We start from the raw sequence: 27,237 nt of genomic DNA on the forward strand, positions 1-27,237 counted from the left end.
CCCGACGTGGTCCTGCGGTGCGCGGACGCGGGGCCCGGCACCCGGCTGCGACGTGACCCCGAAGGCTGCAGTTGTAGCAGACGACGGACGTCGTAGGTTTCGGTTGCTCCAGCTTGCGGGGCGAACGTGTGGGCGAACGACCTCCCGTTCTCCACTCCCCCGGACACGGTGCAGCGAAGGCCCGCTCCTGCACCGCAGCTGGCTGAGGTTCGGCGATCGTGGCGGCCAGTGCCGCATTCCCCGGCCATTTGCAGACGACCCCCGGCTTGCGTTTGAGGACCTCGTACGCGTGAATGCTCGTGGCGATCGCCAGGGAGCAGATCTCCATCTCGTCTGCCACGTTGATGGGGACCCCCAACTCGTGGGCCAACACCAGCAGCTGCTCCGTCACCATGGCGTCCTTCCCCTCCTTATCCATGCGGGGAAAAGCCGCGTCCGCCAAGGCGAGCAGTGCCGTGCGGTAGGCTAGCGTCGTTTCCCCAGCCACCTTCCGCCGATCGTAGAACTGGTGGCGGCACGTGGAGGGCGGCCCGAACACCTTCGCCATCAGGTGTAGTGCGGCCTGGAGCGTAGAGCGGGACGACCTTGCAGCAGATGTGAAGGCTGCAAGCGCGTCGTCGTCAAGCATCGCTGGCAACGCACGCAGGGCAGTGGTGTCGGACCACCCCGACATCTCCTGATGAGCGAGGAACCTTCGTTGGAAGGCTCCCCAGTCGCCCCCATCCGCCTTGAACGCCGACAGCGCGGGCAATCTTTGCTGGAGGACCCGATCGTCGTCGACGTCGGAGAGATTTTCCCGCGCTCCGCTGGAGTTGTGTAAAATGTCGGCTCGGTTGTCAGGCGCAAAATGGAGGGCTCCGGCGCGCGCCGATGACGTGGGCTGCGCTGCGCGGAGGTGTCCGGCCACGTGGGGTCCGTCTTTCCCGCCAATCGGTGGCGGCCCCCCAAAAACGGCGGCAACTTCCAGGCTTTTGGCGCGAAGCGCCCTTTGGCGGGAATCCTCCACCGTCGCTTCCTCCACGACCCCCGCAGCCGTTTTTCCGCTCGCCGGAACGGAGATGTCGGCCAAGACAGCGGCGGCGGCGAGTAGCAACTCCGCCAAGCGGGCGTGCGCGTCCTGGAGGCCGGTGTCGGAGGCAAGCGGAGCGTCGGCCATCACCGCGAAGTGCTGCATCGGCGGCAACTCCTCGTCCTCTACTCCCGAGGTCGGTGTCCCCGGTACGCCGTCGTCATCCCGACCTCGCTCGTGGGTACGGGTAGTCTTCCTTGTGTCCATACTTCTTGAAGACAGGTTTACTTCTGACGCCAGTTGTAATGTAGTAACTCCACGGGAGACGACTTCACGGGTAACACACTCTTTATTTTATCAAACTTGGTTACAGGTGACTAACACCTACTTTGTATCTCGGGTGACAAACACCCACTTCGCTACTTGGCGACTAACGCCCACTGAGTTACTCGGATGACCAACATCCACTTAGTACTCGGGTGACAAACACCCACTTAGCTACTTGGCGACTAACGCCCACTGAGTTACTCGGATGACCAACATCCACTTAGTACTCGGGTGACAAACACCCACTTAGCTACTTGGCGACTAACGCCCACTGAGCTACTCGGATGACCAACATCCTCTTAGCTACTTGGCGACTAACGCCACTGAGCTACTCGGATGACCAACATCCACTTAGTACTCGGGTGACAAACACCCACTTAGCTACTTGGCGACTAACGCCCACTGAGCTACTCGGATGACCAACATCCACTTAGCTACTCGGCGACTAACGCCACTGAGCTACTCGGATGACCAACATCCACTTAGCTACTCGGCGACTAACGCCACTGAGCTACTCGGCTTCACTAGGTCTTCAGCTCCGTCTTCGGGTCTTCCACTGGGTAACTCTCCCCGAGTGCTCTCGCGCGTCCCCCTTTATACCCCACCTGCGGACGTCGCTGCGAGCACCCACTTATTCGACCAATCGCCGGGTGCTGGCTACGATCCTCTTTTCCCACATCTCATCGTGCCTCACCACTCACTCCGCGCCGCCTCGTCATCTGTCACTCCCGGCGCGCGCGTCCACACCACGCCCATAACGCGTGCCCAACCCCGCACCCCGCGCCGCCCCGTGATCCATCACTGTCACAGTCGGCGCACGTCAATACCACCACTACACACGTACGCCACGTCCTCGCCTAACGCGCGTTTCACACAACGCGTTTTCCCTACAACGCGGTTCTCCCGTAAGGAGACACTTTTCGCGCAAAGCGCAACGCGCTCCGCTATAAGGCGGTTTCTGAGCGGTCGACGGCAAACTACTTTATTGATGCTGCGTGGCTGAGCGGTACATCGATACAGTAACGCGTGTTCGTACATTGTGTGCGTCCAAAGTATCTCCCCATAATTATATCGTTAACATCATCTATGGGGGGGGGGATTGTTTTTGCGCTTAACGTGTTTATTTGCTTGACGCAGCACCTTTTCAGGAACGTATCTGCCGCGTAAAACGAGGGCTTGCTTCTTGTACTGTGCCCTTGGTCGCTAGCGCCCATCCCCGCGCTTTGCCGGGGGCTCAGTAAGCGTGTCGGAGTGGCGTAGCTGTTGAGAGTACAGGCGGTGCAACTGCACTGGGGCCCACGGAGCGGAGGGGCCCCAGGCTCCGGGCGACAGAGAGGTGGGGGAGTTGACAGAGAAAGGGCTCCATTTCATTTTTCGTGCCAGGACCCACCACCAACAATGCAACGTCACTTGCTGGTGCTCGTGAAAAATGATCAACCCATGTTATCGGTGTCTCACCTTGGCCTTTACCGCCCTTTAGGTCAATATATCAATGTGAACTGGACACAGTGCAACCTCTCCCATTCATCATGTGACATCGGTCACATTGGTGTTCGAAGCATCATAGTTTTAACTATTTTATTTTAGTCTCCTCCGCCCCCCCCCCCCAATTGTATTCCAGCTGCGCTATCAGCATCGAGTAAATGATGATGATGATGCCGTCTCCATTCCGAACTCGCGAAGAGCAGCACATCACGCCGCGCTGGGTCGCGAGGCTCCGTGAGACTTCTCTGGGTAAACGAGCGTAACGATAGGAGTCACGATTAAATGATGAAATGATGAAATGGAAAGGCCCACAGAAGTATAGAGCGCAGAACTGATTTGCAGATTGCTTCAAGTTACCTCATCCACACAGTAGGCGTATTGCACTTTCCCACTCGCCGTATGGCAGTCAAACCAATATATATATTTGTTTTATTCTCAAAGCGGAATTGAGGCAATTAAGTGAAAAAACAAACAAATTTGTGTTCCCAATAGTAATATCGCACGTGACATCGCTGCTGGCAGGAAGAGCGTGGAAGTGACGCCGTGAGAGGGATGTCCCTGCCCGTGCCACGTCGTCGGATCAATCCGAAACAAAACATGTTCTGGTTCATCCTACATTCCCATCTCGGGGCCAGTTTTCGGATTTTTTCACATTAGGAAAATCAGGAGCACAACTCTCTACTGTATATATATACTATGTATAGTTGAAATGGACAAAGCCGTTATTCGTTCAGCAGTCACAAATCATCTTAAGTGGTCAGTGTCACGGAACACGCATCGCCATCCATCAGGAGTGCCGAAAGCGTCCAAGGTCCTTGTTAATTACCGGTAATTTGTCAGAAAAAAAAAATACTTCTCAACTAAACAACAAAGTTTTTATATATATATTTTATAACAGCTGCCTCGAAGATGTTATTATTATTATTTGCGTTCGTAGGAAATGGCCCAACGCGTGCGGTTATGTTGCCCGCACGCGCGGCATCCAAGCGCATCTATGTTGTCATTTCCGAGATGAAGTTGTCGAAGTTGACTAAATTAATGCCGTGCAGGGAGGTGGCGGGGGGGGGTCATACGATGAGAAGGGGCATTCGACACCAAGACCCCGGGATGCCGCATCAGGTCAAAGCCTCGGTATTTCGACTACAACCCACGAGACCGTCCCTTTAAATTCATCCTTAGTGCCGCAAACATTCCGCGTTCGTTCGTAAAAAAATATTACGGCACCGATTTTTTGTGTGTGTGTGTGTGCAATATAACATCTCCAGCGCACTTCTGATGAAAGTTCTGCATGACTTCTTCTCCGCGTCTGCACCCCGGCGTAATGGATGTCTCCCATTTGCCGATAATGATTTCCCAAATGAATCATATTAATCAGCAATGCGTGCGCGTGTTTTGAAGTGTTATGAAAATTAATGCTGCACCCATTGCGCTCACTGAAGGACGCTGCTCACCGCTGATGGATGTGGCCCAACTCTCGTCAGAATTTGCCGAACTCCATTAGCAACCATCAGGAAACGGTTTCCCTTCGCCATTAGCGGCGAATGATTTGTGGATCTGCAGGCCTTCGTGCACGGGCCACCGATAAACCAGCCGTGCGGCGTAATTCTCGCGTAGGGACTGCTTGCACTGCAACTGTAACAGCGCCGGGCAATGAGACCCTACGAGCGACCGGGCGGAGAAGAGGAGGTGCTCTCGCTGCTTGGTGGACGCGTTTTTCAATGCGCGGAGCCGTACGTCGTTTTAGAAGAGTGGGGACAATTCTCATGTGTCATTGTCATTAGCCACGATCGATCCACTGCTGGATGCAAGGTTTTACTCCCAACATGCCGTCATCTCCCGCAAATCCAGCGACGTCGTAATGATCCACCTAAGGCCAAGCCCAGTTCGTTTTCTCCATCGTTTGGATGACGTCATTTGGATGATGTCTCCAATTCCGGACCGGTCTCACAATAAACCGGCCCTGGGAGTCAGCGGCTGGCAGACACAGAGGCCGCGTCAGCCCAAGTGGAAACTTTTTAAAATTGCATATTTGAGTAATCTGCAGATAATGCGAACAGATTTTAATTCGTGCACGGCGCATTAATCGCCATCTTCACTGATCTGGCTTTCCATCAGCTTGCTCGGCTGTGAAAAAAAAAACCCACTTCTATTGTATTTTAAAATCATTCCGGGCGCATGTGATATAACAGCGTCGGTTAACCTTGGACGCGAACTGCAAATACCGCCGTGACCAATGCATCGCCCGAAATACGTCTGCAGCCACGGAAAGTCAGTTTGTGTTGGCAACGCAACCAAAACGAGAATCGTCGATCGCGCCGGGCTGGACCGTGCTTCCAGGCCTCCGAACGGCCCTGAGGCAGAAGCCGCGCGCTCGGAATGACGCCGCCGCGCGTCCGGAAGAGCATCGCGCGGATGAGAGAACGCGCTCAAGGTCGACCTATCGACTGCGAAGACCAGCACGGGCTCGGGACAGGACGCGCCACGTCTGGGAGGGACGAGGGCCCGATGGTCGAGACTAATGACGGAGCGGCGGGCCAACGGTGGTGAAACGCGCCAGAGAGGAAGTGGAACAGTGGAGATGGAGCGATGAAATGAATTCTTGTGCTGGAGCGAGATAGATTTTCGGAATTGCAGGACTGTGACAGATGGTGACCGGTTTGAGGAGGCTTTCATCCAGCAGTGGATAGATCATAGTTGGTGGAGATGACGATGGGACATCTGTGCAATGAAGAGCTGACATGTGCTGGCTTTGCGGAGCTGGCGGCTGAGTTTAAAACATCTTACTTGCGGGAAATTAGTTTGAGTTGAAAAACCTCTTGCGACTGCAATTTATTGATGCCGTTATTCATCACAAGTACGCAAAATATATAAGTTAGAGCTTTAACTGCACCGCAAGTTAAAGGTCAACACACTCGCAATCAATCTTATGAAAAGTTAAGCAAAAACCACATCACCTGATTTGAGCCGCAACATCACCCCTCCGCCCCAGAGATATGACGAGGACGAAGGTGCAGCACTGCAATTTCTCACGCCACTGCTGGCGGAAGCGACTCCACGAGAGGGAGCTTCTAGAGGGTAATTCGGCCTACTCTTCCATACTTCTTCTTGGTTCTTTCGGTAAAGTCACGTAGAAGGGAAATAATAAAATAATAAAAATAAAACATTATAAAATAATTCTCTCTGGCCGAAACGTCGTGAGAATTGTATTTTATTATGTTTTATTTTTATTATTTTATTATTTCCTTTCTACGTGACTTTACCGAAAGAACCAAGAAGATGAATCCCTGCAGTCACGAAAGCTTTAAATCGAAATATTCCATACTTATCAGCCGTGTTAAAAATGTATGCATCATCGGGCCAGATCAAGGCGTGGGGGCTTTAGAGGCTGCAGCCCAGAGGTCTCCGCCAGCTGGAGAGGGGCCTCCAGAGATGAAGTGAAACGTTATTTAATTTGTGAATGCCGAATTTTATTTGTCGTTAGCCTTGTAAAAAATTATTATGTTTTTTTTTACTTTGTTTTCCTTTTGAAAATATCACTGGGGGCCTCACAGTTCCTGTAGCCCAGGGGACCTACAAAATGTTAATCCGGCCCTGTGCATACCCACACTTTACCCCACTGCACGCGACATGCCTTAGATCTACCGTGGCATGCCCATTTGTACTGCCGCTCCGGGAGATGGAATCGCACTGCAGCCATCTGCGATTCAAAGTCTCGTGATCGGCTCACCATTATTAACAGTGGAAAGCAGCCCTCTTCATCGCAAAATTGCACCGGCTATCACCATCCTTGTCCAAAGGTGAGAAATCAGTGGATCCCGCGCGTTTCTTGCAAAAAATAACAACTACCACCACCCCATCCCCCCCTCGCCTCCCCGCCTCCCGCCCCAGCAGCCGGCAACGTGGCCGTGTGTGATTAATGGGAGGTTTGTAACCCTGCTCAAAAGCACCTTGTCCGAGTCAATTCTTGGCCCAAGTCTTGACAGCCTTCTGGGAGTACGATCTGCTGTTTCTCATCCTTCCGATATGGCTTATTATCCCAAACCGAGCGCATGAAACCCTGTTAATTGTAATCCGGCCGATACCAGCTTTTTCAAAATCCCTACTGGGGATAATAATACAGACGTGCCCCTCGTGGCTACGCTGTGCTAACGTTTAGCACCGGTGCCTCATGCAGGACTGATCCGAGCAACTGCGGATGTTGTTTTGCCATACCTTGCATTGGCTCGGTACCAATACAAAGACAACGCCACGCATCCCCAATGGGGGTCAACATTGGTTGGCTACTTACCAGCAAGTTTATTGGGGTAGGGGGTGAAAATTGATATCTGATTGTCAGAAGAAGCGGGAGTTTTATTCGACCTGATTCGCGTTATCGGCAGAGCTCACTGTAGCGTTTGAAACTATTTTATATATATATACAAAACGCAGAACTAGCAAGAAAAAAGTGACAAATATAAATAAATGCCATCTGGGCCGCAAAACTGACTTTGTGTATCCAGAAACAAAAGATGTCGCGTCGAACTCATCACGCATTCGATCCGTCCAGTGGCAATCCAGCGCAACACACTCGTGGCTCTCGCTCCCTCTTCTCCACTGGCTCCACATTGTCGCACGGTTCACGATTCCGATGGAACCTCGTTGCCGCGGTCGACTTGAAGCGATGTTGTTGTTCCATTGGAACCTCATTTGCCAGTAAAAATATGATAATTGTTTTTTTACCCTTCTATCTGGCAACAAAACGGGCACCTTTTTTACAAGGAGTCATGTTTGCATAGACCACAATACCTGCAGTCATAATGCAAACAAAAAACATAACTCTGATAATGTGCACTGTCCTTGAAGTTGATTGGTCCACACCCGAGACAGCTTTCCTTAGAGCCTAGTCTCACATGGGTTGGACCAGATGACGCCAAAAGGCGCACATTATCAGAGTTATGTTTTTTGTTTGCATTACGACCGCAGGTATTGTGGTCTATGCAAACATGACTCCTTGTAAAAAAAGGTGTCAGTTTTGTTGCCAGATAGAAGGGTAAAAAAACAATTATCGTTGTTGTTGTTGTCGCGTTACTCATCACGTGGCACCCTGATGGGGACGCGGGGGTTGGGGGGTTCACCCCAAGAGAACGGCTCCACTCCAGAGGCTCCCAGGCCAGAGGCCACCTCAAGCCGACGGTAAAATCCGTGGCCGTAGGGCGTCTGCCAGATGGTGGCACAGGGCCACATTGTCGCAGCTGAAAGGTGCCAAGAGAGGTCCCATCACTTGGCTTGTGCTAAATGAAATGCCACCAATACCCCAGGGTGATGTCTGCTCATTCACCACACCCGGTGTAGATGAGGACTAAAAGCACATCGGATCACGAATACCCCTTACAAGCTTGCACAGGCGGATACTACTGTAGTGGTGATACGCGCTGGGGTAAGGATCGTGTGCCAGCGCGTAGTGATTGGCTGTGTGTGTTGGTGACGCGCGCTGACGGTGAAGGATCATGGGTCAGCGCGGGGTCATGGGTTATGAGGCGGTGATTGGCTGGGTATCGGTGACGCGCGCTGACAGCGAGGGGATCGCGTGGCAGCGCGTGGGGATTGGTCAACTAAGGGGGTGCTCACGTCGCGGTCCGCATACGCTCCGTCTCCTGGGAGCGGAGGCTATATAAGGCGGTGCGCACAGGCGCACGGGGAGTTGGTGACCAGTGAAGACAGAAGACGGAGGAGGAAGAGATAGGGCCCTGAGGCACCTAGTCCCGCTGTCCTTGTGAGGACTGGGGCCCTGTGTGGCTCAGAGGCGGGACCTTGGGACCCGGGGCCGAACGTCCGTGTGAGGGCCGGCCCGCGGGACCCAGAGGTCGTGACCCACGCCCAAGCTGGGGTGGGTCTGTAGGCTCCACGGACGCTACGGGGCTGGAGTGCCCGTGAGCGTGCACCGTGAGCGTGTAGCGTGAGCGAGTAGCGTGAGCCGTAGTGACCACACGTGTCAAGTGGAATGTGCAGCGTGAGTTGTAGCGACCACACATGTCAAGTGGAGTGTGTAGTGTGAGAAATAGTGACCACACGTGTTATTGTTGAAAGACAAGATTTAATAAAGTGTGCTACCTGTCAAGTGGTTTCCTGCCGTCATTCCGAATACTTCACTACTATTGCCGGTCAGGTGTAGCCCTGCTTGTGATGGGGTTTCCGGATCAGGACCGGCTAGATTATGAAGCTGAATGTCTGGTTTTGGAACTCTTTGTGTTACGTTCACCCCACACAATCGTTCTGTACAATTTTCCCCGAAATTACGTGTAGCTGATATTTGCTTCAATTAGGTGTGCCCTCTTCCGCTTAAAAAAAGGCGCACAAAGCGAAACCGCACGAGACATATCAGTGAATTCAAACCGCATACAGCGAATTTTGTGTAAAAATAGCTTCGCCGCATATACGTTGAAACGCACGAACGGAACCTGCATAAAGCGAGGCAAACATTTTGCTGGCTGCATTCATACATACGTGTTATACACAAGAAACAACGTTATTCGCCAATAATTCAATATTATATTCCCATAAACAGACAGACATATGTTCGTTTATCTGCAAAAAATAGTTTTAGTTCATCATCTTCTTGGCTTCCCGGACCAATATTTCCCTGCAGAATTCGTTCAAACAAGCAAACTCTACACCGGCCATGACCGATTGGGTCTCATCAGCGGAGTGAGGTGTGTGGAGAAATGAAGTGATGCTTATTTATTTATTTACCTATACGGTTCTAACAACAACAACAAGAACAACACAATGCATTTTTAATGTTCCCAGATTTCCAGTTTTATGTTTGTCCTTTGCCTCAAGATAAACCGCTCATGCTTCCACGTGTCCAAAACAAACACAACGCCATGTTCTCTGCATTGTAAGTAAGACTCGGCCCCAACATTCGCTTTGTAACACAGGGGAAAAGTTGCACGCATTATAATCCAGAGAATACGGTCCAGTGTATATATGTAATGGGTGCAGTGAGTTTGCACGTTCTCTCCCTGTTCTGCGGGCATTTTCCTCCAAGGTTCTATGGTTACCTTACGTAGAAATTTTTTTTAAACGGTGTTGGTCAAACATCCCAAATGCTGAAAATTACCTGTAAGTACCCAATTGGGATATCGCACAGCAGCTACGTGGGTCTGGCTGCAAACACTTGGCAGGACCCTCCTGATAAAGTGTCTTGAGGCTCAATGATGCTTTTCTGCGGAAACAACCATAAATAAATAAAAATATGTCTGATTCAGTCAGAGGAAATTGTGAGTGGCGGTGGATGGTGGATGAGAGAAAATTGCAAACACAGGTGCTTGCTACTGGCTGCTCTGGCCTTGGTACCAACAAATGGTGAATTTGTTTGAACAGCAAAGGGCCTCTTGAGGCTGAAAGTGGCTGCAGCAGCGCTCGTTGAAGGCCGATCCTTCCCGCGTGTGCTGCTTCGATGTGAGCGCTCTTGAATTGCACGAGTAGATTGTGTGCGTTGGGCCGCTGTATGCACGGCAATAATAGGGCTGCACTGCCTGGTATTTCACGCCTGTGTATTTTATCTAAGCTGCCCTTAGGCACTTGGGTTAATGTCCCCACTAGCAGTAGCATTTGCAAGGCCATCAATGGGCCGTTTGGAATGTTCCTCCAGATGTCGCCAAGATCCGTAGTCCCCTAACCGCGTCATTGTCGAACACGACGATCCGTGAGCTCCAGGTCAGCCCACGTAGGATCGGGTTTCGATCCGGGATCTGATCTTGGAGCCTCACCGGGCAGGGCGAGGTTGAGCCACATCGCCTGCTTACAGACGAGCCGCGTGGCCCGAATAAGCCCAGACGGCAGTGTCGGATGAGGAGGCTCTCCTCCATGTGGGCGAGACCAGCGCGGGACGTCACGGTGACATTTGTGATGAAGTCAGACCACGTGATCCCAAGGATGTGCCATTGACAGTGCACATTAGACGCTTTGCCCACCGTGCCCCAGGTCTCTTGAGCAATGAAGCGCAAACTAGTAGGAGCCGAGAGCTGAGTCTGCCCTTTTGGATCCTTGTGTCGCGTCGACGTGGGGCAGCCGCACCGCCGCTGCCGAGGTGAGCGTGTCGACTCCGTTCACGGCCGGCTCCTCCTCGTGTCTGCGCGTGGTGGCTGTCGCACCCACTGACACGTTCTGCAACTTCGTCTTGGCCCTACTCATGCTTGCCGCTCAATGATAGCGTCACGACAAAGTTCAGTGGGGGGGGGGGGGGTGGGGGGACTTACTTATCGGTGACCGTGCTTTGATCGCAGGCTCTTAGAACAGACGCATACCCAGCCACAAGCCTTTGGAGCCATTGTGACGAATGCGTCTTCTTTGCGAGGCGCGGCATATGGCAGCGTTTTCCAGCGCTAACTGTTATTTATCTGAAAGTTAGCAAAAAAACAACGCGACATTGCCCATAAACGGACAACTTTTTAATGTGCACGGCGCATTATAAATGACCGCGCTGTGTCTTGAGGCGTACGGTTTGAGAGGCGGCGCGGAGATGGAGAGATGGCGGAGTGCGTCGCTCAAACGCCAAGGTTCGCTGAGAGCAGCCCCAGCCAGCCGATGACAATTACCAATCGCGCTGATGAACCCATTAAATTAAAATTAGTATAAATAGAGGAAATATGCTCATTTTGCCTCCGCTTTCTCAGCAAATACGCATTATGTATTGCACAATTAAAATGAGATTCGAATTTTACCTGCAGCGTCGGGGAAATTACTCTGAAAAAAAGTTTCCCAGTCTGTTGTATCATTAAATTGACATTTCGGAAACCTTAAAATTCATTTCAACATCAAGGCAGCTCATTTTTGAAGCTAATTAAAAGTTTTTTTTTTTGGGGGGGGGGGGGGGGGGGGGAGGTTGCACATGTGGTCGGGAAGGGATCAAGCACACAGCGCGGATGCTCCCTGGCTTTCCCCAGCTAACCTACGCCTAATTCATCCACACACGGCTCATTAGACAGCTTAATTAAGGCACATTCAGGTGTGCCCAATTGCAGGCGAGAAAATAATTAGCATAATTACATGTAATAAACAAAAGCTGCGAGGGTAATTACCCAAAATTTATATATTAAACCGCTGTTTACTTAAAAGTCAAAACACACGAGCGGCAAATAATCGGGAGTAAAATCGGTTTCTGAAAATCACCGTTCAGCATTTCAGACACGGTTCCAAGGTGCGCGTGATTGGAGCCTAAAGCAGCAGCAGCAGCAGCAGCTCGGCATCTGATGCACGAAATCGTGCCAAGTGGCTTTGAGGTCATTCACTCTCGCGGCTCTAACAAATTTGACCCTCTTACAGCGGTGATTGTAATCACCTGCTAGCCAGTCCATCACAAACCGTAGGCGCGGTTAAATTACCCGAATTAAAGGCGATCGTGTGCAGCAGCTGTGATGTGGAAATAACGGGCGGCATTAAAGCGGAATAATACTCCGTTTTGTTATCGCAGCGGCAGGGGATGAATTCGTGAAGCAAACTATGAAGTCGTGAGCGTCACTATTTGCTACTCACCTGCAAAGTTGTTCTTGATTTTTTTTTACAATCCGTTGCACGTAATTTTTTCTTTTTAAATAAATCATCGTGGATGTATCGCGTATGTGAAACGGAAATGAAAATGTAAAAGTATTTTTTTTGGGGCGTTTGTGCAAATGTGCCACGTGATTGAAGGGTTTCAAGTACAAAGTCATGCTTGACTTACACTCACCTTGGTAATGTGAAAGTTTGGCTAAGGAGCTTTGGCAAGGATTGGGGTTACGGTCAGATTTGTCTCCACGTCATCGTGAATGATTGTGTAAATCAGTCACTGGCAGGAGGAGGATGGGGAGGAGGCATGCAACGTACAGAAGGCATCGTCAGGCAGTGGAATGGATACGCGGCCAGCCTGTTGCCCGTGATCATCGCCAAACAAAATACCCGTGGGTTGAACCGTACTTCGGGAACGCTTTGGTCAGATACCCCGTGGCCTTTTGGGTTTGGCTCACTTTCAATCGACGTCCACCTCCTGGTCACCATGCAGTGGTTTTGTCCTCGCGCGCTAATGATCTCAAGCCCTGGCAATAATTGGGCAATTCTTCTCACGGTTTAACCTCTCGTCTTTCGTCCGACGCGCCACGGCCCTGAAAGTACAGCACGCGCAAGCCAAGAGTGGACACGGTTTGCAGTCTGTACAATATTTTATTTCTCATTTTTTGCTGACATGCGGAACACAGACTCCATACATGCACTTAAAAATAACTTCACATTTTTTTTAGTTTTTCGTCGTTGTTTTTTAAAATACTGATCGCCAGCAGACAGACCCATACAAAGACAATTACGAAAATGTTACCTCAATTAGTTAAATTTAAGTGTGCTTACAAAAACCAGAAACATGTATAAATGTACATCTTTTGTTCCCCCTCTAACAAGCTGAATGAATATTAGCCTCAGTTTGACTGAGTAAGATTTGTACATTGTGTGTAGACGTGGCACCTTCTTAAAACAAAGCAGTGCGACTGGACCAACCACTTATGTACAATTGTAACACCACAACGAGGTCATTTATAAATTAATAAACGTTACCAGCTACCACATCTTTCAAACAATAAACAATTACGGTACATCAAGTCATCACCCTTTAAAAGCAAATGAAAAACTCAAATCACCCCTTGTTCAAACGCCTTCGTATCTGTAAAATTAAGTATGCTTGCGGAAAACTTAACGGATCGTAAAGTGTGAACAAAGAGGCGTGAAGAGCTTTTTGTCCTCTTCAGATCGAGACTAGACCCATCAGCGGAACGAAGCAGCCACTCGCTGTTCGGCGCGATGGTCGTTCGCGGTGGCCTGCAATGATGAATCTTTCAGCACTCTACAAAGGAGACCTCCAGCGTTGATTTGACACGAATGAGATCACATTTCCCGTTGCGGCGAAAGGCCCTTCTTTAGCGCGTTGAAAATGTACAAGTGTGAAATGTTGGGCCTTGTTTGAAATTGGCCTTGTGTGCGTGCGCGACTTTCCCAATACGAGTAGCATTTAATTTTCACAAGTAGAAATGTGTTTGCTTGTTGCGAAAGGAAAATACGTGAACACCATCTGGCAAGCTGATTGTCAAACCCTTCTCTGTCACCAACGGGACGGTTCCTTCTGCAGATGAAGAAAACTAACGCTCTCATTATAATCGTGGACGCCTTCACGTGTAACATCCCCCCTCTGATATACTTTTTTTATTGTCTCACCACCCCTTCATTCTCCCCGTGCCCACTCTGGGTTTTTATTTCCACAACTTTCTGGAGGAACCCTTAAAGATAATGCTTTGCCGTGTGCGTCGCGTGCGCATTGCCCCGCCACCTTGGTCGTCTGCACAATCTTACTTCTGAAGGAACGGTGGTCGTCAACAAAGTACACGGTACTCTTTAACAACACCAGAAACTCGACCTCGGGAAGGACAAAACCAGACACAGATCTCTACCGCAAGATTCAAATCTCTACCGCGAGATTTCGTGTACACGCACACAGACTCGACGCAGCAACGGCTCTCGTAACAAAACCACCGGCAATTAACTAAAGGATGAGATGACGGCTATAAGCGGACAGCACGGACATGGTAAACACCGTAAGGGTACGCAGGTGACACGAGACACGGGCACACGTCGGCGGTGCGCGACGCGACGTTCAATAAAAAGAGTGGGCACACACAAATATTCAAACGGCAATAAGCTAACACGACAGACTTGTGCTAGATCCCGCGACTCCGTAACACGGCACACACATTGCACATGGGCGTATTAGTCACAGTGGCTGCAGAGGTGTTCCGAGAAAGAGTTTTTTGTTGTTCTTGTTGTTTAGTTTTTGTCAAGCCGCCGTGGCAAGAAAGGGCTTCGCGAAAAGCCAGTCCGTCGTGCGTCATCGGGAGGGCGAATACCCCCGGATATTTTCGGGATTTGGGATCAGTCTCTTGGCAGGCTTGAGCTCACAGCACATCCCTCCTGCCGAGCTGGGAGGAGAGAATACGGTAGCGAGACCAAACACTGTTCAACCCCCCCCCCCCCCACGCCGCTCCCAGCTTGAAATGCAATGCGGCAATCGCAGAGCTTGGTTTATATGTGCCCTATGAGCAGCATTCTATTTGCTTGTGATGCAGAGCGTCTGGACTAACAAACGCAGAACTGCGGCCGTGCCTGTCAGGCTGACGTGTTGGTGTTCGTGTGCAAAGAGCATTAACTCGGGTGCAGCCGTCGAACGCTATTTGATTCTGTCAATGTGCAACGCTGCAACTGGTCCAACGTGAGAACCAGAGCCAGGTAGGACTTCCTGAACACAGAGAATGTGTAAGGCCTCTGACACAGTGAGGACAAATATGATAACGAGTTTGTAATTAGGTAATTTGACCTGTGGGAATATAAGTGCCATTTTGAACACAAATACTATATATATAGAGTTGAATTTCCTTTAAAAATTGCCACCGGCATTTAAAACAGCATAAAACTCATCTCATATCGAAAATATACTGGCCATCTAAACGTTTCACATGTTAATGGACCTATGCAATAACCAGGAAAGTTTGACTTAATTTTCTCTGCCATGTAACACATCATTTAGAGTAAAATATATTTGCTTCGACTGTATTCAGCATACGGGCCCCTCTCATAACAAAAGCTTGTAAACACTCCCGCCACGTGTACGCCGCTCCGCGCCCACCCCTCCCCTAGTCCTCCTCGTCGTCCAGCGCATTCGACTGCTGCGCGCCGCCACTGCTGAACAGCTGCAGCGGGATGTTCGCCAGGTAACCGTCTGATGTCACGAACACGGCCGGCAGGTGCTGCTGCCCGCCGCCTCCGGGCGACACAGACGGGAAGGAGGTAGGCACTCCGATCTGCTGCATGCGCTGGTACAGGATCTCCATCGACGCCTTGGCCTCGAAGCCGCCGTAGTTGGCATCGCCGATGTCGGGCAGCCGGTCGCCCGTCGGCCCGTCGCTCTGCGAGTCCGAGTCCTCGCCCTCCTCGACGGCGCCCAGCGTCGGGTCGGCCGGCGCGTACCGGATGGTGCCGCCGGCGTACGCGCCCCGCGACGGTGCGCCGGGGCCCTCGGCGGCCGCCGCAGCCGCGATGCCGGCGGCGGCGGCGGCGGTGGAGGAGGCGTCCTGGGGGAGCTCGAGGCTCTCCATGTCGTACGTGGCGGCGGGGCTGACGTTGGACGGCGCCGGCCCCGGCTTGCCCTCCCTCGGGGAGGCCGAGAGCGGTGGGGAGAGCGGGTCGGAGCCGGCCAGCATCACGGAGGCGGCGCCGGGCTGCGGCGACGCCACAAAGGCGGAGCGCTGGCTGGTGGCGCTGTCCGGGCCGGGCGGCGTGAGCACCGAGTCTGGGATGGCCACGTGGAGGCTCGTCTGCGCCGACAGGAAGTGCTGCTGGGCGTCGGGCGAGGGGCTCACGATGCAGTACGGAAGGTCGTTCCTCGCCATGTCTCGGTTCAGAGGGCTGTCCCAAACGCTGCCGTCGATGAAATGTACGTGCTCCGGCTTCTCGGTCTTTATCTGCCCGTGTGGGGAAGAGAGGCCGGGGGACGACGCGTAAGCGACCGACTCGGCCGGGCTGCACTGCATCTGCTGCAGCAGGCGCTTGCTCTTGCGCCGTTTGGGTTTCCTCTGCTTGAGCGGTTTTGTGGAAGACTGCTCTGGGTGGCTCCGGTCGTTTCCGTTCAGGCGACCTGAGCACATCTTGTCATGGAGGCCTCTTGTGGGCCCGCCGGCCGAGCACTTCATGCTGAGCTGCTCCACTTTGATGCTGGAGGAGCTCAGGCCCAACGCGTATCCGTCCGCATGACCGTTCTCCAACTCGTGGTCCGAGCCGTCCAAAGTTCTCCCGTTCTTCTCGTCATCGTCGTCCTCTTCGTTGTCCTCTCCCTGGCTACTGGCGCCGCTGCTCTCGCCCTGGGTCATGATGGGGTCCACCAGGCACCGGCTGCGGCACAGGGGGCTCGTCCACTCCTCGTCCTCCTCCCTCTGTCTTCTCTGCCGCTTGTGCGGATGCATGGATTCATGCTCGTCTGAAAGAAAACAGCAACACATTTATAACGCGAAAGAAATTATAATTGGTATTTTATCCCCCTGAATTGATTACAATGTTTTGCTACAGGCATCGTGCGGTGCAAAGAAGAATCCTTGTGTTGGAAATCTCGCAGAGCCGTGTGTCCCATGTGTCAGAGAATGGCTGCAGAATGGATTTTTTTCCCCAGGACTGAAATATCCTTCACTCTGCTATGGGATTGTTGATCGTATGAGAGTAAAATGGATATTTTGAATTCTCAGAGCGGGCTTTTATCCAAAGTAAGCGCAAAAACTAACCTTACATGATTTCTCATTTCTCTCGTCATGGACAACTGGGCTGAGACCATCAAATCAAAATATTTGAAGACCTGGTTTATGAAAATACGCGGTTGCTAGGAGTCTAACCCAGGGATTCAGCTGGTTTCGTCCTCTGACCTCTGAGCCATCTGGCCATCTCCACCACAACAGCACCTAAAATACAATAAAATGTGGATTTACCGAGCAGCGTCTTGAACGGGAGCGCATCTCAAGCCGCCGAGCACAAACAGTGGGCAGATTTATTTTTACAGAAAGGAAGCAGCACTGCGAGTCGTTGGCAGAAAACAAAGGGACCGACAGCGGCCTTCGAGCCTGGACAGCTCCCCTCCGGCCGAGGCACGCGTATCCATCCCGACTCTCACACCTTGCCCGACGTCGATCGATACCTGAGTTGTCTTTGGAGTCGGAGTCGGACTCGGAAGGCTCTGCCGATTCGGACGGCTGCCGCGCGTGGTGCGGCAGCTGCTGCAGGTCCATCAGCAGGTCCTTGTCCTCCGTGTTACTATTGACGAGAGAAGCGCGCGGGTAAACCAAAACCGTGAATATCCCAATTCGCCCGTCGATTCCTCCACCTAGGGCACGCTCTATTGCCCGGCGGCTGCTCCGTTATTGTTCCGGGTCGGGAGTAACGTTTACGAGCATGCGGACGTCATAAAAGGCCACGCACCTGAGGATGTAGCTGATCCAGATGACGGTCTTCTCGTTGGCGTTCTTGGTGTTGATGTTGACGGTGGCGCTCGACTGCACCCACACGTAGCCGCCGCCCTTCTGCAGCCAGCGTACGTAGCGCGTCACGCACTGGCCCTTGTTGAGCACTGCGGGGCACAACACGAGCGCCGCTGATGAGCGCCGCCGCTCAGCGCCGCGCGAGACCCCCCCCGGCACGCGCCCCGCGTCGTTGTCGGTGCTGCAGGGCCGCGGTGGCACGGGGGGCAATGCAGGCGCCCGAGGCCAACGATGGACGAGGGGACTTCAGGCTTCTTCTTCAACTGGCGGCCCCGTGGGCCCCGTAAGGCCCATGAAGGAGCTTAAGAGTGGCCCCGCTGAGCTAGGGGCCCACCGATGTGTAGAGATAGAGATTGGTGAGGTGACAGGGAGATCGAAATGAGAGATAGACATGAGAAAGTTGGGGGAAAGGGGTAGAGATTCGCCGCCACGTCTACAGGCATTATGATGTCACGACGCCATGGGACGACGTGACGTGTCACATGGCCAATTTTATTGTGGCCCACTGGAAAATATAGTTGAAGAACTATGCACTAGATAAGCTTTAGGGTAATCATTGCTGGTAATCGCCACTTGCAACGGTTGCCGCAACATTTGTTATTGCAATTTTTGCAATAAAGACTAACAAAAATTACTCGTAAAATGTGCTTCGCTGATCCCCTTGGGCAACTACGAGAATAACTTCCAATCCGCTAACAGGCAGAGGTCACATGACTACCCGAGGTCGTATGCGCTGTAGGCCAATCACTGTTTATAACACACACTTTCAACAAACTCCGTTTTCATTGGCTAGGCAGACTTCTTGTTACCCTATGCGATTGGGCGGTACGAACAAAACGTCCGCCTTGGATTAGGCGGTAAGTTTGGCTTTACCTAACGGTTGACAATGCTGACTACGAACAAAACAAGAGTCAAAGTTGCCTGGAACATTACATTTCAATATAAAAAAAACTGTTTATATGCTACATGTATATGTTCTACTTCTTCCTAAGTAGAAACAGAGTTATCAAGCTGCTCAGCAATATGGCTGGCCTGTAATTGATTTCACACGAAAAAGAGTAATCACATGTAACAATTTGTGTTGGAAGAGAGAGAGGGGGGGAGGGGCGGTGGAGAAAATAGAGTTTTTCCTCTACTCCAATTTTTTTCCGTCTCTTTGAAACCCACACACAAACTCAGCACTGCTATCACCATGGCTTCTATTAGCTGCTCTGGCAGGGCAATGGCAAGCGGAGTAATTAAACTGTCACATCATTTAGTGGCGATTGCTTTACAGAAAACCAGCCAGTCGCTCGTGCCCATGGGGAGATGCACCAAGTCCTTGGGTTATTCGGAGAAAATTCTCACCGCTTCTTTGCAATTAATATTAAATCTTACAGCGTTCAGGCTCAAGGTAATTTGAAAATATTTTCTTCCTGCTTTTAAGTTCTGTTGAGCAAAAACTTGCTTCTATTCCTTCGCCCCAGAATAGAAATAAACGGTGTTCTGCATTATTTATTGCCTAATATGTTGTGCGGAGAAAATATGCAGTGCAAACTTTGGAAGTAATTTATCCCCAAAAAGATTGCATCCCGTGTTACAAACGCCCTGAAAACAGCGCCATCGTAGGCGCAGTCACGAGTAATGTCTGCTTTGGGAGCGGCTCCCTGACCTGTAACGTCGCCCTGGTCAAGGACCATCCGTTAATAGAATGCAAATTGGACACCCCGTTTTGAAAGCCCCATTGCAACACATTTCTGCATAAACCGAAAAACCAATTTGAGCAATTTATTGTAATCAGTGAGAAGTGATTGGCCATTGTATCACGCTAATAGGAAACAAACGGCGGAGTCCTGTGTAAACAACATTTTCACCGAGGAGAAAAAAAAAAACAGATTGAGCCGCACTGAAAATTCAGATGGCAGACGCCTACATGGAAAATTGAATACTTATGAAAATGTAGTAATTTTCTAAATTGAGAATACTTATACGAAGCCTACTGCTGCCCGTCAAAAACAGTCACCACATTTATTTTGATGAAAAAACTAGTTAGTGCGAAACAACTGGGTTATAGCGAAACAACTAGTTAGGGCGAAACAACCAGTTAATGTGAAAAAAACTCCGATACCCAGCATCATCGCCGCCACCTGCGTATTTACTGCGAGACCGTGCGACAGCGCAGGGAATTCTGGGACTGAAACTGCGCGAGAGCCGACGGGCGAAAGTGGCCAAGCCCTGCTCGTTGCCAGTGCTCGGCGGAGATGTTTGCAGCGCGTGGCGCGGTTCCTAACAGCTCTGCGACGTCGGGCACGCAGAGTCGTTCGGCTCTCCGGTGACCCTCGCATCTCCGGAGTCCCCGAGGGGCATCTTCTACCAGCGGTCGGTCCCTCCACCCCCCCCCCCAACCGACCTCAGGGTAACAAGATTCTCAAAATTTTAATGACTTTGAAATTCCCGACGTGAATCCCACCGCCGCAACTCCTGTGGCACAGATAAATAAATAACTCGCCGCAAATCCTTGTCTGATGGTTGGATGATAAACCAAAAGTGCATTTTACCACTGCCAAAATGAAGGGATTTCTGAGAACGCTGCAGTGTATGCGGGGCGCGTGTCGATGTCTCGGATGCCCACGTCGCAATTGCAATTCGCCGGAGTGTTGGGCATTTTGGCAAGAATTCTGGGTCCGTAAGCCCGAATGCATCATGAATTTACAGCGCCCAAACCCACACCCACAGAGACCCCGACCGTGGTCAAATGTTCGCTCGTGCTCCGACTGCCAAATTCACAGCGATGCCACCACTGCCAGCGGCCGATGGTCAAATAAAATAAACGGTCACGCTCAGAAATTATCCAACGATCCTTGCTTTGACAGAAAATCTATTTTCATGAAGCTTGTGTTTAAGCGTTTGCTCGTCTGCGGCACTACAAACGATCTTGTTTTCATTGCGGCTTAGATGTGGCATGAGTACGTTTTGGCAACAGTAGCGGCACATGGTGCCCTACTTTAGAAGGAGGCATCGTGGAGAGATTAACGTCTGCAAGGAAGCAGATGGGGCAGGAAGGTGCAAAGCTCTTCCTAGGGATGCCCTGAAAATTGGAATATGTGGACTGACGATAGAAAACGGGGAGATCAAACCAAAGTCACTTCTATCAGAGCCATGCACACTTTCACCAGATCGCCGCAACACTTACTGCTGTGTACAGATTACTACCACGAAACCGCTCAGTGCTGCTGCTAGACTGCTTCAACTGCAATCTCTGTATCCAGGAAAGCCAAATGATTCTCGAGACTCTCTATCGGCAAGGCCCTGCATTGGGCTGTTTGGGCAATACCTTGTTAGGGAGTCAACAGAGATAACCAATGCACTTAATAATAACCACCATCATCACCATGATCAAGCACAATCAATCACCATAATTCCCATAATCATCATTGCCATCTTTATCTCCTTCATCAATCTCCTTCTGATGAAGTAGTAAACAATTGCTTTTAAATCCAAGTGCAGCTTTCCAGGGTAGGTCACGTGTTGAACGTTTCTGCTCTCAACTGTCTTGCCACGCGTAGATGCCTGCAGCCCAACCCAGCTAGGCAGCCGCACTTGGACTTCAGGCAGCCGCGAGAACTTGACAAGTGGTTAAATTGACAGTGGAGTGCGCAGGCCGACGCGGCACTCCCGGCGAACGACGACCTCGCGCGACTCTCATGGGCGACGTAGAGATGAGGGCGAGCGGGTGAGCGAGTGAGCGGGCGGGCGGGCGGGCGAGTTCACGCAGGAGGGACGGTGGGCGGATGCACTCACAGTCGAGGTGGCTCAGCCGAATGCCCTCCACGTCCCCCGGGTGAATGAAGTGGTAGCAGCTCTTCCCCACCAGGTCCTCCGCGGCGAAGTCTAGATAGTCGCTCACTCTGCATGGGGCAGCATGCAAGGCACATCATCTAGAGTGATCACACGCAACGGCCAACGAATCAACGTAGGACAGAGGTGGACATCGTCTAGAGCAGTGTTTCTAAACCGCGCGCTGCTGGTGCCCCCCGCAAGGCCGTGGGTAGGTTCTCTGTGGAACTGTCGCAGAAACTGACACTTTTTTTTCTTCTTTTTCACGATATGCCATATATTTACTGGCCATTGCGCAACTGTTTTATTTTATTTGAGCCAATGAAAAGAAAGTTGTTTTTTAAGGCTAATTAACATTTTACTACACTTTTAGAGTAGTTAAAATTTAGAAGTATATGTTACGAGCACTGCCTCTGCATTTGCGTGGGATAAAACTTAAGTTAATTGCAAGCTTATGGATTTCTTAGGATTCGTTTAACAACGACACTCGCTGGCTGACCTACTTTCAATCGCAACATCAACAACAACAACAACCATAATACGACATATCACTAACATCCACAGCATTAACAACAATTATATAACACATCAACACTGTTGCACAATGGTCCGCAAAAACACAATTAACTGTTGACAGCGATCGGTGGGCTCAGGCAGGGTTCTCAAACTCCAGTCCTCACGCCCCACCACAGTGCACCAATTGATCAATTTACCTCCGTTCACATATAAGTGAAGCAGTTACCAGCCGCACATGCCTGATGATTGCCAAAATGTTTTCTGCGCGGCATAGTGAGATTCAAATGACGAAATATATTCTGTGTGCATCACGCGTAACATACGGATGGCTCATTTGTATTCCAATAAGAGATCTTGTTTTTTGAATGTCCCATCAATTTACAGGATGAAAAAAAGAAATCACTCAACACAACTGTGTTTTATGCGAGCGGTCACAGAGACAAAGTGAAAAGAAAATTCTTGGCAGTTGGGGAACATTGCAAACAAACAGAGGGCAGAGCCAGCCAGCTGATCAGATCCCAGCCCTGACACTCACCCTAACAAATGAGCTACCCAGCACCGAACACACTGAGCCTTATCCATGACCCAAGCCCCATCTCTGGTTTTGTACGTGAACCCTAATCATACTCGTGATGAGTTCCACAGCCATTCGTAGGAGTTGGGTGGCCTGTTTCCCGAACAGGGAAAGTGGGCCCAGCCCGAATCCTCACGGCAGCTAGGCGGCTCCGACGAGGACATTGTAGCCTGCCTTGGCAAGGGAGCTACACGCTTTTAGTCGATCACCCTCGGGAACAGTCGTTACGTCATTACGTAACGTGGAAACAGGATACGTCGCCAATGGCATCCCAGCCGAAAAGTTAAAAAGGCAAGATTTTAACTTTGAATAATGTAAGCGAACCCAAGCATGCATTCAACCGTGTCTGACAAAAAAATCTGAATTTTGTTCATGTGCTTGTGATACTGCTTTGGCAGTGGTGCACAAACAAAGATAACGATAACTCGACACTTTTGTCAATAAAACTACCACGAATGGAAAACTTAAATATATGAAATAGGTGAATTTTGGTCCCACAAGGCAAGCAGGGAGTGAAGGGGGCGATGGGAGGGAAGGGTCAAAGGTCACGAAGCCTTGACACGACAATCGTGCCGTGCTGGCCCGTTCCTGGCACAGCTTTAGTCGGATTTCCATCGCCTGTGGCAACGGCAGCGCAGGGACTCGGGCGCCGTGGTGGCGAGATGTTAACTCCCTCGCCTGGTATGCAGGAGGTTGTGAGTTCAATCGCGACCCTCAACGCCTGAGTTTGCATGTTTTTCTCCCTGTGGTCGTGTCGATTTTTCTCCGTGCCTTCCGGTTTTTCCCTCCACATTTAGAATCAGCACGCATTTAGAGTATTTGGCTCCTGATATAAATTTCCACATGATTAGCCATTTTGTTGAGCTATAATTAGTGGCCAGGTTGCTCCTGAAAAATATCTGTATTGCTCAGTGGGCCCTTATCTGGTTAAATAAGTAATATTTAAAAAAACTTTTAAAAAAACACGCTTTAATGAAATGTACTAGTAATGGAAGAACTCCACGACTCCAGGATGTGGCTCCGAAGCTTACCATAACGTAAGGGACCGTGGCCAATTACAGCCAACGTCAGTTGACCGTGGACAATTAGACCCAAGCCGAAACATAACATATAAAAAAGAATGTTTAAAAACATATGTTTTATATATTTTTATGATAGAATATAGTATTGTCATCAGTATGACATAAATACACCAAGTTTGCAGTCGATACCACATTGGGAAGTGGGTTAAAATTGAGTTACAAGATTTGAGGATACAACAACGACAACCACAACAAGAAAAACAACAGACAGAGTGAGTTAAATAAAATAACGTAAAAAACGTTGCATAGTTTTTCACGTCGCCTCCGCTCCCCCACCTGTTCTCGCAGTAGAGGATGCGCAGGTCGAGGGAGACCCGCGTCACGAACATGTGGCAGTCGATGCGAATCTCGCTCAGGGTGGGAGGCGGCAGCGCGTGCGCCAGGGCCACCAGGCCCAGGAGCTGGACCGAGGCGCCGCCGCCGCCGCCATCGTCCCCCGCCGGCCCCAACGAGGTCCCGCCGGCCGAGGAGGAGGCCGCTCGAACCCTCAGCCGCCCCACCACGTGGATCACCTGGGCGCGCACGCGACAAACGCTCGCCTCGTCACCGACCCGTTCGTTCCGAATCGTGCTCGCGTACTTTCAGCGAGTGGGGAGTGTGTCGGCTGTCAACGGCTTTACTCATTCCCCAACCCCAACAGCACTCCTCAATGCCTCGATGGCGCATATCTATCCGGTGTATGGATTTGAAACGGGCACTTGCTCCGTGCATGGAGCTATTTCAAATCGTACAGTGGATAGGCAGCACCAGAATGGATTTGCCGATTCATTAACATGTCAAAGCTCAGTTATTTTGGCTGCTTCGTGATATCGACCTCGATCAAAAAGCAAGCAAACATAAACACACACACGCTCGTGCAGGTGATGCATTCCCTGTCTACAAAGTACACGCGAGTTTTTTGTCGGCAGAGGCAGATAATTGGGCGCTATTTTGGCATAGTCACTGGTGGGCCAGCAGTTGGCAAAAAGGAAAAAAATGCAGAGAAATTGAAAGTAGTGCCGAGAGGGCAGAATAAAAGTTGAACAACTTTTTGGCCGATGGACTTTCCGCAGGATTTAATGTTCCAGAATCGCGCTGGCCAATCGTTTGTGCGGCTCATCTGGGACCCACGGGCAGAGCTGAGCCACTTGGCAGGTAAGGGCCTCTTGGCCGCTATCCACACGCTGACTGCCGTCGACCCTCTACGCTGAGTGCATTCACGCGTGGCAACGCAAACTCCGATTGTTACCCAATTCCACGGATTATTGACAGCCGCGGAATGTAAGACCCACCCCCGAGCCTGTGCCTGGTGTCAATAAAGTTACACTGATCTGGTCTCACACACAAAAACACACACTGGGTTATAAGATATAACCCGAAACTTTTACTTTCTCACCTGGTTAAATTAAATAAATAACTGTAAAACATGGGAGGTGAAGTGCATGTTATTATCCTGAGAACAGGGCAGTAGCAAACCTCACGTTAAAAATAAGCCCAAGTTTCAAGCCCAGGGCCCAAGTTTAGCTTGAGCTGTCGAGGGCTGAGCTCTGGAAAATAGTTCATTGCTGCCACCCCCCCCCCCCCCCTTGCTGTTGAGGGTGGAGAAATCATGCCCTGCCCAAGCCTTGTGAGGAACTATGCCGCTGTAATCACCCGGCAATTTATGCCGCGCTTGAGTCTGCGTCAGGATGAATGACCCACAAAATACGAGTAGACGGAACGGCTGGGAAGTGGAAGGATTTTGAACAACAAAGGTTATTCGGAAAACAATGATGAGTAAACGACAGCTAAGGCACAGGGGAAACATTGCAATCGAGCGCAAATGGATAAAACGTCCGGGCAAATAAGTGAAAAAAGTGAAAATGTTGAAAGATAATAATTCCAAACTCAACTAATGCAGCAGGCAGTATTGAAGAACGAACTATTCAAAGCAAAAACAATGTGACAAAGCAGAGAGGGCTGAATGGTAGACAAAGTTATAATGATCGTGCCGTCTGCCATCACAACCGCTGGGTGAAGGGAACGCCAAGCCCTTACTTCTGAGAGCCGCTGACTACTGCCACCAACCCACCCACCAAAACTCAACCACCAAAACCCAACCACCCAAACCCACCCGTCCACCCAGCAGCTATTACAAACGTATCAATACAGATAAAGCCGTGCTTTGCATTCAACTTTCAGCAGAACGGTGTGTGTGTGTGTCGTGAAAGCTCCGTATGGAAGACATTCCCGGCAAAGTGACCGAGGACCGAGGAAGGGCGGCCTCTGCCATGCTGGGCATATGCGAGGTCACGCCCGAGTCTGACAGGTCGCCAGTGTGCGGCCGCACGTGCCTCCAGAGCCGCACAAAAAAGTACAATTCGCTTAAGAAGCGTAATTGAATAGCGTCGAGAGAAAATGCAGCGTTACGCCGAATTAAATTACATTTCAACGACTGAATAAGTTGCTCCAACATGGCTCATTAAGCAATCGCCTCACCATCCACTCTGCGTAGTGTCAAGCAGCAGAGTGGCAATTATTAAGGCTATTTCAAATTAAGCGACGCCACCAGTACACGGCGCGGTAACTAATTCCGCAGGGTAGGGTTGGAAGTGAGAAGGAGCTGAGAACTCGCTGAGAAGTTCCTTCAGCGGGGAGCAGCGGAGCGTGGCCGGCACGGGCCCTGGTCAAGATTCAAGGTCGCTACGACATCGTCATGGCCAAAGCATTCGATGCCACCAACCCTCGCCACGCTCGCTGCCCTCCTCCGGTTCCCGCAGCTGCTGCAGAGTAGAGATGCCACCACCAAGATCTAACCCTAACCGCATCCCACCGTCAGCTCTTAGTTCTTCCACCTTGGTCACGAAACTCTCCAGAAACTGTATTCCACTGCCGGTCTCCTCGATCCTGCATAAGTGTCCCACCCAGCAGAATCAATTTTGCCAAATCCCATCCACAACACTCATCTGCCACGTTCTCTTCCAGACCTTCTGCATTGTGAATTATTTTTTGCCACAAAGTTCTCTCTCTCTCAGACGCCTGTGCTCGAATGAAATAGACCCCCACCAGTCCAAGTTCTACCTCTTCTTCGTAGGCCACTGCCTGGACCCATAAGGCCCACGGGCCCCGGTGCAGTTACGCTGCCTGCACTCTCGGCGCGCGATTCCGACACTGACCTTGTAGCCAGACGACTTGACGTGCAGGCCGCGCTTCGTGAGCGTGGATTTCATGCGGATGAAGAAGGAGCGATCCAACCCTTCGCTCACATTGATCAGAGGCGGACTGCTCAGTTCTGTTGGGGCAAGAGGCGTACACCTATTAGTTTGTCTTGCAGCAGAAAAAAAACACGTGTATTCTTTGAGCCACTTTGCAAGAACTGCGGTACTTTGGTAACATTTT

At 50.9% G+C, this 27,237-nt stretch overlaps 1 protein-coding gene across 1 annotated transcript in view; it reads right to left on the reverse strand.

Annotated features, from left to right (window-relative positions):
- Nucleotides 1-15,507: 15,507 nt before the first annotated feature.
- LOC144943321 (neuronal PAS domain-containing protein 3-like) overlaps nucleotides 15,508-27,237 on the reverse strand; it is a 90,035-nt gene continuing 78,305 nt past the window's right edge. The window contains exons 6-11 of the mRNA XM_078870696.1: nucleotides 27,015-27,130; nucleotides 24,157-24,392; nucleotides 21,673-21,779; nucleotides 17,834-17,981; nucleotides 17,553-17,668; nucleotides 15,508-16,847 (exon numbers count right to left, since the gene is read on the reverse strand). Coding sequence (XP_078726822.1) covers nucleotides 15,508-16,847; nucleotides 17,553-17,668; nucleotides 17,834-17,981; nucleotides 21,673-21,779; nucleotides 24,157-24,392; nucleotides 27,015-27,130 — 2,063 coding nt within the window. The remainder of the gene's footprint in view (nucleotides 16,848-17,552; nucleotides 17,669-17,833; nucleotides 17,982-21,672; nucleotides 21,780-24,156; nucleotides 24,393-27,014; nucleotides 27,131-27,237) is intronic.

This window comes from Lampetra fluviatilis, chromosome 30 (assembly GCF_964198595.1).
Source record: "Lampetra fluviatilis chromosome 30, kcLamFluv1.1, whole genome shotgun sequence".
Lineage (NCBI taxonomy): Eukaryota > Metazoa > Chordata > Hyperoartia > Petromyzontiformes > Petromyzontidae > Lampetra > Lampetra fluviatilis.